Raw genomic sequence first — 17,715 nt, 5'->3', positions numbered from 1 at the left:
ATTGCAATCAGTTGATAAAACATTGTCCTTTACAATTATAAAAGCTTTTTACAAAAATCTACTACTCTGCTTGCATGTCAGCAGACTGGGGTAGATCCTGCTGAAATCTATGTATTGAATGAATAGACAATCCTTTTGAATCAGGAAAAAAATCTTTTTTGAATTGAGAATCGTGTTGAATTGAAAAAAAAATCGATTTTGAATCAAATCGTGACCCCAAGAATCGATATTGAATCGAATCGTGGGACACCCAAAGATTCACAGCCCTAGTATGTATGTATGTATATATATATATATATATTTATATGTATGTATATTTATATATATATTTATATGTATGTATATATATATATGTATCTGTTTATATTTTATTTTATTTCGGATTATTATTATTATTAATGTATTATTATTTCCTTTTTTTTAATTTTTATTGTTTTTATTTTTTGTCTGTTTATTTAATCAATGTATTTGTAGATATTACTTTGTTTTTGTTGTTGTTTCTTTCTTTTGGGGGGGGGGGTGGTATGGATGAGATATAAACAAAAATATTTTGACATTTGAGGCAGACAATAGATATGTATGTGTGTGTATATATATATATATATATATATATATATATATATATATATATATATATATATATATATATATATATCTGTTTATATTTTATTTTATTTCGGATTATTATTATTATTATTAATGTATTATTTCCTTTTTTTAAATTTTTGTTTTTTTTCTGTTTATTTAATCAATGTATTTGTAGATATTACTTTGTTTTTGTTGTTGTTTCTTTCTTTTTTTGGGGGGGTGGTATGGATGAGATATAAACAAAAATATTTTGACATTTGGGGCAGACAATAGATATGTATGTGTGTGTATATATATATATATATATATATATATATATATATATATATATATATATATATATATATATATATATATATATATATATATATATATATATATATATATATATATATATATATATATATATGTATCTGTTTATATTTTATTTTATTTCGGATTATTATTATTATTATTAATGTATTATTTCCTTTTTTTAAATTTTTGTTTTTATTTTTTGTCTGTTTATTTAATCAATGTATTTGTAGATATTACTTTGTTTTTGTTGTTGTTTCTTTCTTTTTTTGGGGGGGTGGTATGGATGAGATATAAACAAAAATATTTTGACATTTGGGGCAGACAATAGATATATGATTTATGTGAATATGATGTAATGCAGTGGTCCCCAACCTTTTTGTAGCTGCGGACCGGTCAACGCTTGAAAAGTTGTCCCACGGACCGGGGGGCGGGGGGTTATGGTATTTTATTTTATTTTTTTGTCATAAAGAAATACAATCATGTGTGCTTACAGACTGTATCCCTGCAGACTGTATTGATCTATATCAGGGGTCCCCAAACTTTTTGACTCGGGGGCCGCATTGGGTTAAAACAATTTGGCCGGGGGCCGGGCTGAATATATATATATATATATATATATATATATATATATATATATATATATATATATATATATATATATATATATATATATATATATATATATATATACATATATATGTATATACATATACATATATATATATATATATATATATATGTATATATATATATATATATATGTATATATATATATATATATATATATATATATATATATATATATATACATATATATATATATATAGCGCACTTTCCGCGCGCACGATGATGTCACGTTATCGATGACAAAATGCATTTTCAGACAATATGATTTGCCTGAGCGGCTAGGAGACACCGTGAGTAGCAAGCGGTACAAAGTGGATAAGAAAAGACCAAAAAAATTATTTTTATTTTTTTATACTTGGGACTTCCCGCGGGCCTGATTTTGGACGCTGGCGGGCCGGATCTATATTGATATATAATGTGTATATTGTGTTTTTTATGTTGATTTAATTTTTTATTTTTTTTTTTAATTTAAAAAAAAATATATATATTTTTTTTTTTGTACGGCCCGGTACCAATCGGTCCACGGACCGGTACCGGGCCGCGAACCGGTGGTTGGGGACCACTGATGTAATGGATAGAATGTCTGATGCTGGATGTCAATAAAAAAAAAAAAAAGGAAAAAAAAAAAAAAGATGTCTACCGTACTATTAATTTAAAATGGCGACTGTTTGTAAATTACTATGCCGCCAAAAAACTAATAGGACAAATAAGAACACATTTGTATCCTCTTACTAAAAAAAGGAAATTCAACTAAAAATTAAATAATAAGTTGATCTCCAGCGCCTCGTCTTTTATTTTTCGGTCGGCGGTCACGTGACGTGATGCGGAAGTGACGCGCGACACTCAAAAGAGTTCAGCATCTGGGAGCCAAAAAAAAAAAAAAACACACCAGCTAGCTTCGTTTTCTCAGCAGACAAGCGGACTTTCGGAAGGCAATAACACCTTGCGGTGAGTTTTTGTGCTTAATAGCAACGTTTATGACGACGTTGTGATGTCAGCCGTGTTGTAAGGTGTCGGTGCAAGGGAGGACACAGCTGTCTCCCAGGCTGCGGCCTCCATCACGTCCAGAGGTTGTTGTTTTCTTTATTTTATTTTTTGTAAACATGGCGACTTTGAACCTGCTGGAATATACTCCGTGCAAACTCACACGCTGCGTGTCGAGCAAGCTTAATAGTTTCCAGCTAGCTAATGATAACAAAGCGTCGTTCGTCGTTTCACCTTCGCGGCGCCGTCGCCAACATTCCTCCACTCCGTGAAGGCAACACTTTGCATCTGATGTATAATAATAATAATATCATGTTTCATGTTTAATCTCGCCTCATCTTTCACGGAAATTAACTTGCTATCATATTAATCACACAATAATAATACATTTTAATTGGTATAGCGCTTTTCAGAAACGGTCTTCAGTCTGTCGACGTGATGTAAAATGTCTACCCGCGTTAAACAAAAAAAAAAAATCAAGTCATAAAATGTCATTTTAAATAGCACAGAGTGTACATTTGTACATTTCAGCTGCGTACGACGGACGCCCATCTTCCGTTTCAGCCGTGTGTGTGATGTTATGAGCTGGGGAATACAAGAACTACACTACCCAGCATGCAACAGTCGTGACGAGCATGCGCGGTAGCCCTGTGAAGTGTGGTTGGTATGTGTTTTGATTGATTGAATTTGATTGAAACTTTTATTAGTAGATTGCACAGTTCAGTACATATTCCGTACAATTGACCACTAAATCAGTAACGGTCTGTGGACCGATTGGTACCGGGCTGCACAAGAAATTTAAAAAAATAAAAATAATAATAAAAAATATTAAATCAACATAAAAAACACAATGTACACATTATACATCAATATAGATCCAGCCCGCCAGCGTCCAAAATCAGGCCTGCGGGAAGTCCCAAGTATATAAAAAAAATATATATATTATTTTTTTCTGTCTTTTGTTATCCACTTTGTACCGCTTGCTACTCACGGTGTCTCCTAGCCGCTCAGGCAAATCATATTGTCTAAAAATGCATTTTCTCATCGATAACGTAACATCATCGCGCGCGCGGAAATTGCGCTATATATATCCAATATATATATATATATATCCAATATATATATCTATATCTATACAGTGTTTCCCACACATTCATTTATTTGTGGCGGCCCGCCACGAAAGAATTACGTCCGCCACAAATAAAAAAATAATTAAAAAAAATATTTATTTATTTTTAAATTTAAAAAAAATAAATTTGTTGTTGTTGTTGTCCTGTCCAGCTTCTCAGGCAAATCATATAGTTGATGTAGATGCCCATATAGGCTGTTCAGATTTACTTTACAAAAGAGAAGTGTAGGATACTTCTCTTGTTGCCTTATTTGTATTTGACCACTCCTGTTTTCTGTTTATTTGTTACTGACTGTGGCAGGACACCTCTGCCTCTGTTTCACTTTATGTTGCTGGTAAATAATATGGTTGTAGTAGTAGGCTAAAGTTAAATTATTCAGTATGCACTAATTAAAAGGGCAGAGCTTTAAGAGACATTTTAGCTTTTATATTTTATAACATATATTTTTTGTAAGAACCACAATTAATAAAAATATTTCAGTGAATAACTTATTGTTCAAATCTGTATATAAATATGTACATAAAGTGTTGTAATTATATTGTAAAATGGATGAATGGATGGACGTTTAAAACAAAACTGTTATTATTAATTAGTAAGTATACATTTTTTGAGCCTTTTTAGAGAAAATCATATCATTGTAGTAAATTATGCAAATCATGTTGACCACGCCCATGGCCACGCCCCCACCGCCACAGGTATCTTGGCAGTTTATGGGAAACACTGCTATATATCTCTATATTTCTGTATATCTATATATATATCTATATATCTCTATCTATATCTATCTATGTATATCTATATATATTAGTGATGGGTTGATGAGGCGTCATGAAGCGTTTCGACACATTGCAAAACTGTGTCGATACTGTGTCACTAAATACTGACATCTGCTGGACATTAAAAATCCCTACAGGCAACCTATGGACCGACTCAACTGACAATGATTTTATGACCTAGTATATACAATAATATAAACCAAGTCATTGTATTTCATTTAGGATTATTTCATATCTTCATTTAAATAAAAATATATTTGAATCTTTTTTAGATACAGTCAATAAAAAATGTGAACATGTATCATAACATGGAAATCTAAGACAACGTGTTGTGAATGAGGATGCTTGTGGACTGGGATTTTTTTAAATTGATTTTTTACACATTTTTATTAAAAAAACAGTTTTTCCAACGTATTCAATTTTAGACGATTTCTTTCATGGATTGATTAAAACTTGTATTAGTAGATTGCACAGTGAAGTACATATTCCGTACAATTAACCACTAAATGGTAACACCCGAATACGTTTTTAAACTTGTTTAAGTCGGGGTCCACGTAAATCAATTCATGGTAAATGTCGCCATGCCGGCAGCTAAGAATGTGCTCACATATAAATCACTATATGGTCTAGGGCCGAAGTATATTACTGATATGCTCCCACTATATAAGCCCTCTAGATCACTAAGATCTTCTGAGACCAATCTGTTAGCGGTTCCAAGAGTAAACTCAAATCAAGGGAGAGCATCATTCAGTCACTATGCAACAAATAGCTGGAATAAACTTCCTGAAGATGTCAGACTTTACCCAACTCTGACTACTTTTAAAACTAGACTGAAGACTTTTATGTTCACCTTAGCTTTCTGCTTAATCTTTTAATCTTTTAACTTTTAATGTCTGCACTGTTTTTATTTTTATTGTCTGCATTTTAATTTTGCTTTTATTTTCTTTCATTTCACTTTGTTGTCTGTGAAGCACTTTGAGTCTGCCTTGTGTATGAAAAGCGCTATACAAATAAAGTTGCCTTGCCTTGCCTTATGAGCACGCTGTGTGAGTAAAAGAGAAACTGGAAATTGTGATGTGTCATGTTGTATGCTTGCATGTTCGAAATAAACTCAAACTCTAACTCTAACTCTAACTCTAACGTTGAGGACTCAGCCAACACGCCTCGTCTGCATTATTTACAATTAGTCAGACAACACAGTGTGTGCAATGTGTCCCGGCTGCCGCTAGAGGGCGGACGTGACGTCAGCGCGTCCTCCTTGGTTGAGGCGATACAGCCAAGATTGCTGTCGACCCCGATACCAATGGAATACAGGGGACGGTATTGCCGACACCGTTGACGTTTCACTTAGGCCAGTGGTTTTTAACCTTGTTGGAGGTACCGAACCCCACCAGTTTCATATGCGCATTCACCGAACCCTCCTTTAGTGAAAAATACAATGTTTTTTTTTTTCAAATTCAAGACAAAGTTATGTTTTTGGTAACACTTTAGTATGGGGAACATATTCTAAGTAACAACGACTCAATTTAGAGTTTTTTGGACACTAGGGGAACATATTCTAAGTAATAAAATCTTAATTTAGAGTTATTTGGTTAGGGTCAGGGTTAGAGGGTTAGGGTTATAAATAAGGCCATGCCGAATAAGGCATTAATAAGTACTTAATAATGACTAGTTAAGAGCCAAAATGTTACTAATTTGCATGTTAATGAGCAACTAATTAATGGTGAATATGTTCCCCATACTAAAGTGTTACCATGTTTTTATTACTGGTGCATAAAATGAACCGTGCATGAACATCACCTTGTTCAAAGAACAAAACCAACACAGTGCATAAACTCACAACAAATTACACACATGCAAATCAGTCAGCTGTTGCCGTATCCGTAATACGCCGATAGGGAGAAGTTTGTATTTACACGATGAGTCGGGTGTGTTTTGATCTCCGCCGAACCCCTGAGGCCGACTCACCGAACCCCAACGGTTCGATCGAACCCAGGTTAAGAACCACTGACTTAGGCCATGTCCACACGAACACGGGAGCTTCAAAAACACATATTTGGGGTTAAAACGATCTCCATCCACAAGTGTAGTTTCAAAACTGTCTATGTCTACACACAAACATACACCTGCTGTGGTTGATTGATTGATTGATTGAGACTTGTATTAGTAGATTGCACAGTGAAGTACATATTCCGTACAATTGACCACTAAATGGTAACACCCAAATAAGTTTTTCAACTTGGTTAAGTCGGGGTCCACGTAAATCAATTCATGGTACAAATATATACTATCATCACAATACAGTCATCACACAAGTTAATCATCAGAGTATATGCATTGAATTATTTACATTATTTACAATCTGGGGGGTGGGATGAGGAGGGTTTGGTTGATATCAGCACTTCAGTCATCAACAATTGCATCATCAGAGAAATGGACATTGAAACAGTGTAGGTCTGACTTGGTAGGATATGTACAGCGAGCAGAGAACATAGTGAGTTCAGATAGCATAAGAACAAGTATATACATTAGAAATACATTTGATTATTTACAATCCGGGGATGTGGAGGGGGGAAGGTGTTGGTCAAAGGTTGAAGTTGCCTGGAGGTGTTGTTTTAGTGCAGTTTTGAAGGAGTATAGAGATGCACTTTCTTTTACACCTGTTGGGAGTGCATTCCATATTGATGTGGCATAGAAGGAAAATGAGTTAAGACCTTTGTTGGATCAGAATCTGGGTTTAACGTGATTAAACCCAGATGATTTCATTTTCAAGCATGATCTGGCACCTGCCCACAGTGCCAAAACCACCAGTAACTGGTGTACTGACCATGGGATTACTGTCCTCGATTGGCCTGCCAACTGCCCTGACCTTAACCCCATAGATAATTCGTGGGGTATTGTGAAGAAGAAGCTGAAAGACACCAGACCCAATAATGCAAATGAGCTAAAGGCCGCTATTGAAGCATCCTGGGCATCCATAACACCTCAGCAATGCCACAGGCTGATTGCCTCCATGCCACGCCGCATTGATGCAGTAATCCGTGCAAAAGGATTCCCAACCAAGTACTGAGTGCATTAATTGACATTTTCAAATGTTAGATTTTGTTTTGCTGTTATACATTTTTTTTTTTACCTGGTCTGAGGAAATATTCAAATTTTTTGAGATAGGATTTTTGAGTTTTCTTAAGCTGTATGCCATAATCAGCAATATTAAAGTAATAAAAGGCTTGCAATATTTCAGTTGATGTGTAATGAATCCAGAATGTATGACATTTTTGTTTTTTTAATTGCATTACAGAAAATAAAGAACTTTATCACAAAATTCAAATTTTCTGAGACAGTCCTGTGTGTGTATATATATATTATTATATGCTATAATAATACATAAATTCTCTTCTCCTGAGACTTCTGGAAAATGACAGGATTTTCCCTGGTTTCTGTCATTGCAGCATTTGGGATCAGACAGCCATAATGAATCCCGTCTACAGCCCTGCACCAACAGGGGTCCCCTTCACCAATCCGAAGGGTCTCGGCTATCCAGGCATGTTTGTGTGCATCGGTGGTGTAAAAAAAAACAAACCTGTGCAAGTGTGAATTAATATTTTTTATTTGTTTTGGTCAGCTGGATTCCCAGTTGGTTACGCTGCAGCAGCCCCTACATACACACCGGGTGTTTACACAGGAGCCAACCCGGCCTTCTCAAGTGGTAAGGTCTCCTATTGTAATAATGTCAAATGATGTATTATTTGTGAGAGTTTTATTTGTAATTTAAGGAAGGCAAGGCGGGTTTAAAATGTTATTGATTTAATGTGGCCGTTAAAGGTCAAGTCTGAGTCCATTATTACTCCTATATTTTGAACCGGATTATGAGGTTTCAGACAGAGGGTCTGAAGGTGCCTAATAATATGTCCCTTTGCTTCTGCGAGACACAGACAACGATTTTCAGCCCGAGTTTCGCTGAATAAAATGTTTTTGCATCCACTCACTCCAACAAGACTACGTTTACACCGCAGGCCAAAGTGGCCCAAATCGAATTTTTCAAAATCCAGTGTTGGCGCTACGAATTTTCAAAATGGGGTCGATTTTTTGGGTCCCACTTTCTTGTAACCGTTTTGAAAACAAAATATAAATGTATGCATTATCCTGTTATATCTCACATTTTATATTGTGTTTTGGGAAAAGGTTGTCAAAAACGTCAATTTATTAAAAAAATTATACAAAAGAAAACTAATTTTTATGTAAATTTATTCAGTTATAAACATTCATTCACTTTCTTCTTTCCTTCATGGATCTAAACTTTACCGCTGCCGGTATTTGTTTCTCTATTTTTATGTAATAAGTTATAGGTGTATTTATTTCAGTATAAAAGTGTAAAAAGTTTTTTGCTTCGGTCATGAAATTATGATAACCGTGTGCATTGTCAGGTTCAAACGCTGATGACATCTATTAAACAGACAAGAAGCAAGGAATTAAACAGAGACAGAATTCAATTTAGCTCATTGAGGAGAAACATCTGGGCTGTACTCTTTGTACAGTCTTCCACCACGCTCTGACGAAAGGTCGCACGCCTCCGCTTTAATTTGGACTTTCCCTGATTACATGGCAAAAGCTGTTTCTAAAGGAAAGGGGGTCGTAAACTGCCGTTGCCTTTGGTTACAAAACAGTTCAAAGAAAAGGTGCCTGGAGGGGAGTCAGCTCCTGCTTCCTCTCCGCTTTGTAGATCTCGGGTCAAGACAAAATCTTCCTGTGGCTTACAATACATCAAAGAAACAGACACCTTCATGTCGCTTCCCATCCTACAGTGAAGTTTTACACGCCTTTTGATTGGTAAGATCAAAGACAGCATTTGTCTGCTCGCCGGGAACTCATTGAAACACAAAGTTTTGTGATAACTTAGAAACAATTATACAAATTTAATTTATTACTCGGACGCGCGGACTTCCGGAAATGCGTGTCCTTTCCGATTTCAATGAATTGAAAGACACAAAAAGTGCGTTAACGCCAACAGTGAAATCCGATTTTTTTCCCCAGCTGACTGTTTACAAGTGCAAGTACAATGTGAGCTTTAGCAGACTCCAGTGGAAACGCACACATTGTGGCCCCAATGTGGCCTCCACGTCACTTGCATGCGCAGTTCGATAAAGTGAAAACAAAGGAAGTTGCTGCTACTCCTACAAAATAAAATCAGATGCCACATTGAGGGTTTTTTTTTCGTGAAAGTAAAATAATGTATGAATGGATGTATATAGTGGGGTGCACACACTTTTTTCTGCAGGCGAGCTACTTTTCAATTGAACAATTGGAGGGGATCTACCTCATTCATATATATAATTTATTTATTTATGAAAGAGGGGGTTTTGTGTACAAGTTAAAGGTGTTTAATGATAATACAAGCATGTTTAACACACAGATTCCTTTCTTTCATGAAGACAAGAATATAAGTTGGTGTATTACCTGATTCTCATGACTTGCATTAATTGGAATCAGACAGTAGTGATGATAATGTCCACATTCTCCATCCATTTTCTACCGCTTGTCCCTTTTGAGGTCGAGGGGGGTACTGGTATATATTGTAGCGTCCCGGAAGAGTTATTGCTGCAAGGGGTTCTGGGTATTTGTTCCGTTGTGTTTATGTTGTGTTACGGTGCGGATGTTCTCCCGAAATGTGTTTGTCATTCTTGTTTGGTGTGGTTTCACAGTGTGGCGCATATTTGTAACAGTGTTAAAGTTGTTTATACGGGCACCCTCAGTGTGACCTGTATGGCTGTTGACCAAGTAGGCCTTGCATAAGTGCGTGTGTGAAAAGCCGTAGATATTATGTGACTGGGCCGGCACGCAAAGGCAGTGCCTTTAAGGTTTATTGGCGCTCTGTACTTCTCCCTACGTCCGTGTACACAGCGGCGTTTTAAAAAGTCATACATTTTTCTTTTTGAAACCGATACCGATAATTTCCGATATTACGTTTTAAAACATTTATCGGCCGATAATATCGGCAGTCCAATGTTATCGGACATCTCTAGTATACAACTTTTTCTAGGTCTTTGGCCAAAAATGGCCTGTGGAAATGTTCCAGTCTAAAGCATACTTGCCAACCCTCCCGTTTTTAGCGGGAGACTCCCGGTATTCAGCGCCTCTCCCGATAACCTCCCGGCAGAAATGTTCTCCCGACAAACTCCCGGTATTCAGCCGGAGCTGGAGCCCACGCCCCCTCCAGCTCAATGCGGACCTGAGTGGGGACAGCCTGTTCTCACGTCCGCTTTCCCACAATATAAACAGCTTGCCTTAGGGATGATGTTTGATAAGAAATTATCGAGTTCGAGTCTATTATCGAATCCTCTTATCGAACCGATTCCTTATCGATTCTCTTATCGAGTCCAGATAGGTTGTTGTATATGGAAAAAAAACACAATATTTGGTTTAACAAAAGCTCACTTTTATTAAAAAAGAAAACAATTTAATCTAAAAAATAAATAAATATTGACTGTTGCCCCACTAAAAAAAAAAAAAAAAAAAATATTGACTGTTGTTACCCAAAGTATATTAAGTGGGATTTTTCAGAAAAACAAATATATAAGGTAACACAAAAACAAGCTGTCTCTGTGATCACTATAGGTGTATAAATAATAATATAGTGTTAAATAAAATCAGTCCCTTGGGCACAAAACTGAAAATAATACAGCTCTCCAAAAAGTGCACTTCAGCTGCTATTTGACATAACTGTTTGTTATGATGCTTTGACATTTTTGCACTTTATTTCTTTATTGAAAGAAAATTCTATGAAGAGAAAAGTTGTTTGCAAATGTGGTTACAATGCTAAAAAATGAAAAGTTAAAGCTAAAAAAAGAAATACACTTTATTGAGTTAACATTATTTCTTTATAGGGGGAAAGATGTTATGAGCTAGGGAATATAACAACTACCCTACCCTTCATGCAACGGGAGTGACGAGCATGCGCGGTAGCCCCGAAAAGTGTTGCATGTCGTCACCCGTGAAAGTAAACGTCAAGAACTCAGCCAACACGCCTCGTCTGCATTATTTATAATTAGACAGACAACACATATACAGTGTGATTTTGTTTTGTTTACAAGGAAAGAAAACCAAAAGTTGAAAAAGGGAGATCATGTCATATATGTATGTGCTGCGGTTGCTATAAGAACGTTGCGACAGCTGCCGTAAAGGAGGTGCGTTGCTAGCCTGGTTGCTATGTTTCCGGTGGGTCGTAGAAGTGTTCTTCATGTGTTTGTACCCTGCTCAAATCTCTCAGTAAAGTTATTCATTGGATTATACCTTTTGTTTTGAACTTTATTACACCTTGGAGCACTTTTTCCCGTCCATTTTTTTCCTGCTTTCGCTATCTGCGCCTAATGACTGAGCTACATGACTGATTTCTTGTGATGTCCCACGGAGCATTTCTGGTCGGGACGGGATTCGTTCCGAGGGGTTCGAATAAAGCAGTGTTTTTCAACCTTTTCTGGACCAAGGCACATTTTTTTCATTGAAAGAATCTCGAGGCACACCACCAGCAGGAAACATTAAAAAAGGAAACTCAGCAGCCGATATTGACAATAAAAAGTTGTTCTCGCAATTGTTGGATAAGAATTCAAACCATAACCAACCATGCATCACTATAGCTCTTGTCTCAAAGTAGGTGTACTGTCACGACCTGTCACATCACGCCGTGACTTATTTTTAGTTTTTTGGTGTTTTCCTGTGTGTAGTGTTTTAGTTCTTGTCTTGCGCTCCAATTTTGTTCTTGATTGTCATGTCATGTACGGATGTACTTTGTGGACGCCGTCTGCTTCTCCACACGCTGTAAGTCTTTGCGGTCGTCCAGCATTTCTGTTTTTGTTTACTTTGCAGCCAGTTCAGTTTTCCCTTCGTTTTGCCATCCCTAAGCTTCAATGCCTTTCCTTAGCGGCACTTACCTTTTATTTATTTTTGATTTAAGCATTAGATACCTTTTTACCTGCACACTGCCTCCCGCTGTTGTCTGCAAATTGTGATCACGACAAACCATGTTCCCGACATCTACAAAGCAATTTGCTACCTGCTGCCACCTACTGATATGGAAGAGTATTACACGGTTACTCTGCAGATCTCTAGACAGCACAGACACTCAACAACGGCACATTTGCGGATTATTGGTTTGCAAAAAATATTTTTAACACAATTAGGTGAAATTACATAATCTCCCACGGCACACCATACAATATCTCACGGTACACTAGTGTGCCGCGGCACAGTGGTTGAAAAACACTGGAATAAAGAACCAACTCTTTTTCTTTACTATAGTGGTCTCGATAACGGGTACCGGTTCTCAAAAAGAGATTCGAGTCCGAGGACTCGGTTCTTTTCTTATCAAACAACCGGGAAAACCGGTTTCGAGTATCATCCCTAGCTTGCCTGCCCAATGACGTCATAACTGTAGAATGATCGAGGGCGAGTTCTTGGTTTCTTATGTGGGTTTATTGTTAGGCAGTTTCATTAACGTCCTCCCAGCGCGGTAACAACACACAACAACAGCAGTCACGTTTAGTCTACCGTAAAGCAGTTCGTCTGCCGTAAACAGCAATGTTGTGACACTCTTAAACAGGACAATACTGCCATCTACTGGATAGCCTCCAGAACACTGAAATTCAAGTATTTCTTTTATTTATATGTATAATAAACTAAATATATATATATATATAGCTAGAATTCACTGAAGGTCAAGTATTTCATATATATATGAAATACTTGAGTTGGTGAATTCTAGCTTAAATATATTCCCCTCTTAACCACGCCCCCCCACCCCCCTCCTCCCGGTATCGGAGGTCTCAAGGTTGGCAAGTATGGTCTAAAGTGCGACGTTAACTGGGTGAGCAAATTGTGATAATCTGCTCAGCACAGACTTGAGAAATCTCGTGGGTCACTTATCAAGACAGCACGTTGATGGACTCAGACTTTGACTGTTCGGCCAGCGACAGGAGTGTAACGTGCTAGCTGGAGAGTAGCTATTTGTTTCTGGGGTGGGAAAATGCCTTGAACTTTATGGTGATCATTCATCAAGGCAGGGAGTGTAGTATCATCATTCTCTGGTATGATCTAGGTTACGCTCCTGGGACTCCCTTCAAAATGTCCTGTTCTCCCAACACGGGGACTGTACCGCCATACTCCTCCTCCACCAACCCATACCAAGCTGCTGTCTACCCTGTCAGGAGCACCTACCCCCAACATAACCCTTATGCACAGGTCAGTGACACTTATTTAAAAAAACAAACATATTTTGATCATTAAAAAAAGTATTTGTTTTGCTGGCAGGCGCTGATCCCGTCACAGCAGCAAGGTACTTACTTCACACAGCCGCTGTATGCAGCGCCGCCTCACGTGATCCATCACACAACAGTGGTCCAGCCCAACGGGATGCCCGCTGCCATGTATGCTCCGCCCATTCCCGCTCCCCGCAACAATGGTGTTGCCATGGGGATGGTTGCCGGCACCACTATGGCCATGTCAGCTGGTAGGTGGCATTTAAAATACCGCATTGTTACACTCTTTCGCTGCCATGTCGCTCTGTTGACGTGGACGGAGGATGTGACTTTCTTTAAACGTCATCATAGAAGTCTCGCAAGATTAGAACGGCCATATTGTATAACTGATCTCCAGTCATGACTTACCACCCGGACACGATCTTTATATAAATCGATAGCTCGCCAAACGATGTAATCATATCTCTAAAGTTCCAGTTTATTTGTACCAATTATTTTTTACACCCCTAATAAATGTGTGTGTGTGTGTGTGTGTGTGTGTGTGTGTGTGTGTATATATATATATATATATATATATATATATATATATATATATATATATATATATATATATATATATATATATGTATATATATATATATATATGTATATATATATATGTATATATATATATGTATGTATGTATATATGTATGTATGTATATATATATGTGTGTGTGTGTATATGTGTATATATATATATATATACTGTATTTTTCTGAGTATAAGTCGCTCCGGAGTATAAGTCGCACCGGCCGAAAATGCATAATAAAGAAGGAAAAAAACATGTATAAGTCGCATTTTTGGGGGAAATGTATTTGATAAAAGCCAACACCAAGAATAGACATTTGAAAGGCAATTTAAAATAAATAAAGAATAGTGAACAACAGGCTGAATAAGTGTACGTTATATGAGGCATAAATAACCAACTGAGAAGGTGCCTGGTATGTTAACGTAACATATTATGGTAAGAGTCATTCAAATAACTATAACATGTAGAACATGCTATACGTTTACCAAACAATCTGTCACTCCTAATCGCTAAATCCCATGAAATCTTATACGTCTAGTCTCTTACGTGAATGGGCTAAATAATATTATTTAATATTTTACGCTAATGTGTTAATAATTTCACACATAAGTCGCTCCTGAGTATAAGTCGCACCCCCGGCCAAACCATGAAAAAAACTGCGTCTTATAGTCTGAAAAATACGGTATATATATATATATATATATATATATATACACACACAAACAACATGCAACATCCATCCATCCATTTTCTACCGCTTGCTGCATGCAAATGGATGGTTGCATGTTGTTTGTGTATGTGTATATATATATATATATATATATATATATATATATATATATATATATATATATATATATATATATTAGCTACACACACACACACACACACGTATGCAGCAAGCGGTAGACAATGGATGGATAGATATATACACATTTGTGTATATTTAAGTGTGTATATTTATGTATATATATATATATATATATATATATACACTACCGTTCAAAAGTTTGGGATCACCCAAACAATTTTGTGGAATAGCCTTCATTTCTAAGAACAAGAATAGACTGTCGCGTTTCAGATGAAAGTTCTCTTTTTCTGGCCATTTTGAGCGTTTAATTGACCCCACAAATGTGATGCTCCAGAAACTCAATCTGCTCAAAGGAAGGTCAGTTTTGTAGCTTCTGTAACGAGCTCAACTGTTTTCAGATGTGTGAACATGATTGCACAAGGGTTTTCTAATCATCAATTAGCCTTCTGAGCCAATGAGCAAACACATTGTACCATTAGAACACTGGAGTGATAGTTGCTGGAAATGGGCCTCTATACACCTATGTAGATATTGCACCAAAAACCAGACATTTGCAGCTAGAATAGTCATTTACCACATTAGCAATGTATAGAGTGTATTTCTTTAAAGTTAAGACTAGTTTAAAGTTATCTTCTTTGAAAAGTACAGTGCTTTTCCTTCCAAAATAAGGACATTTCAATGTGACCCCAAACTTTTGAACGATAGTGTATATGTGGACATATTTATTTATATATACCTGTACACACATATACTGTGTGTATATATATATATATATAAATTAAATCACATGCAGTCGACTTTCGACCCCCAGCCAAATATATTCGCCCAATGCGGCCCCCAAGTCAAAAAGTTTGGACACTTGCCCCTGGGTCACGTGATTGCAGCCCACCTACAGTATATCGGCTCATGCCTATTCATATTGATCGTGGTGGATGGATTGCTCCACATGTGAAAAGTATGAAAGGACAGTGTTTTATATCCATAGGCTGCTTTGTGCAAAGTCAAGAGACTGAGTGTCAATGTTTTCTTTGCCTGTCAGGAACTTTGCTGTCAACTCCGTCACCAGCGCCAGCCGCCCTCGCCCCCCACCCCGTCACCATGCCCACATACCGGCCCGCTGGCACGCACAGCTACAGCTACGTGCCCTCGCAGTGGTGAACAGCAGGCCCAGTGAGTACTCCTCAACATCCCCACACGCCCCACTTTCCTCACCCTCTCTGTTCTTCCCCTGCAGGCGCGGTTGGGAGACGCTATAGTTATGCATTCACACTCCAGTGTTTCTTGCTCGCGGTGGTGGATCTGCTCTGCCAGCGGCCTGTTTGTCTTCTTCCAGCATAATGTGAATCTCAAACCATGTAGGTCCATTTGGACGGGGGGAGGGGGGGTAGTCATCCCCACGTCTCGATGGAATTAGGTCGCATTCCACGCTGCTCCCCTACAAGCCTGCTGCGTATCACACATTGACCGGCCCTCGGCCTCCATGCAATTGTTTATGCAGGTTTCTCTAGCTTCAACTAGCTCGTGGTGAAAAACGGAGTGCGGATTAGTTTATTTCCTCACCGCCCCCCCACCCCCCCTCTTCTCCTTTCCGTTTTGGAGGCGCATCCGATGTTGAATGCATGTTCTATATGTAGATATATGAAGGTAATGCTATCTCAATCTACTCGCTGCGATAGATGCAAAATCCTACGAAATAAGCTAGAGATGGGCATTGGAACTAACCAGCTGCACTACTTGGCTGCAACCAGCAGGGGCGCCGTTGATCACTATTTCTGACAACGTGGCTCTACAGCCATTGATCATATACATATATATATATATATATATATATATATATATATATATATATATATATACAGTACAGGCCAAAAGTTTGGACACACATTCTCATTTCAATGTGTTTTCTTTATTTTCATGACTATTTACATTGTAGATTGTCACTGAAGGCATCAAAACTATGAATGAACGCATGTGGAGTTATGTAGTTAACAAAAAAAGGTGAAATAACTGGAAAACATGTTTAATATTGTAGTTTCTTCAAAATAGCCACCCTTTGCTCTGATGACTGCTTTGCACACGCTTGGCATTCTCTGGATGAGCTTCAAGAGGTAGTCACCTGAAATGGTTTTCACTTCACAGGTGTCATAGTTTTGATGCCTTCAGTGACAATCTACAATGTAAATAGTCATGAAAATAAAGAAAACATGTGTGCAAACTATTGCCCTGTATTGTACAATATATATATATATATATATATATATATATGTGTGGGAAAAAATCACAAGACTATTTCAGGAGATCTCCTGAGGATTGAGGAAAACCCCTCATGAAACAGGCCTGTAGAGATGAAATAGTCTTGTGATTTTTTCCCACACATACATACTACGCTCTACCACGGTATCGAGCACTATTTTTTTGGATAATCTAATTAAGACATATATATATATATATATATATATATATATATATATATATATATATATATATATATATATATATACATGTATGACAACATGGCTCTACAGCCACTCCTTTGCAACGTTATTTTGACCCATATGCAGCACGATGCAAAAGTCCGCCACAAGTTTCCTTGTTTTAAATCCCCTTTTTTCACAGCTATCATTTTGACGCCGTAAAAGAAAATAGTCGGAGGGGTGGCGCACGCACCAAAAGGAGGTTGCAGA

The 17,715-nt window shown here is 37.2% G+C and overlaps 1 protein-coding gene across 1 annotated transcript; it reads left to right on the top strand.

Annotated features, from left to right (window-relative positions):
* Positions 1 to 2,325: 2,325 nt before the first annotated feature.
* Positions 2,326 to 17,537, top strand: LOC133630227 (myelin-associated neurite-outgrowth inhibitor-like). Its single transcript, XM_062021693.1, has 7 exons — positions 2,326 to 2,460; positions 7,852 to 7,943; positions 8,025 to 8,108; positions 13,491 to 13,633; positions 13,703 to 13,901; positions 16,071 to 16,201; positions 16,266 to 17,537. Exons 2-6 carry the CDS (start codon positions 7,874 to 7,876, stop codon positions 16,187 to 16,189), a joined length of 615 nt encoding a protein of 204 aa, XP_061877677.1. The 5' UTR covers positions 2,326 to 2,460; positions 7,852 to 7,873; the 3' UTR covers positions 16,190 to 16,201; positions 16,266 to 17,537.
* Positions 17,538 to 17,715: the final 178 nt, after the last annotated feature.

The sequence above is a fragment of the Entelurus aequoreus genome, linkage group LG15 (genome assembly GCF_033978785.1).
Source record: "Entelurus aequoreus isolate RoL-2023_Sb linkage group LG15, RoL_Eaeq_v1.1, whole genome shotgun sequence".
In the NCBI taxonomy this organism is placed as follows: Eukaryota; Metazoa; Chordata; class Actinopteri; order Syngnathiformes; family Syngnathidae; genus Entelurus; species Entelurus aequoreus.
The sequence above is the reverse complement of the archived record's forward strand: the minus strand, read 5'-3'. Positions and strand labels throughout refer to the sequence as shown.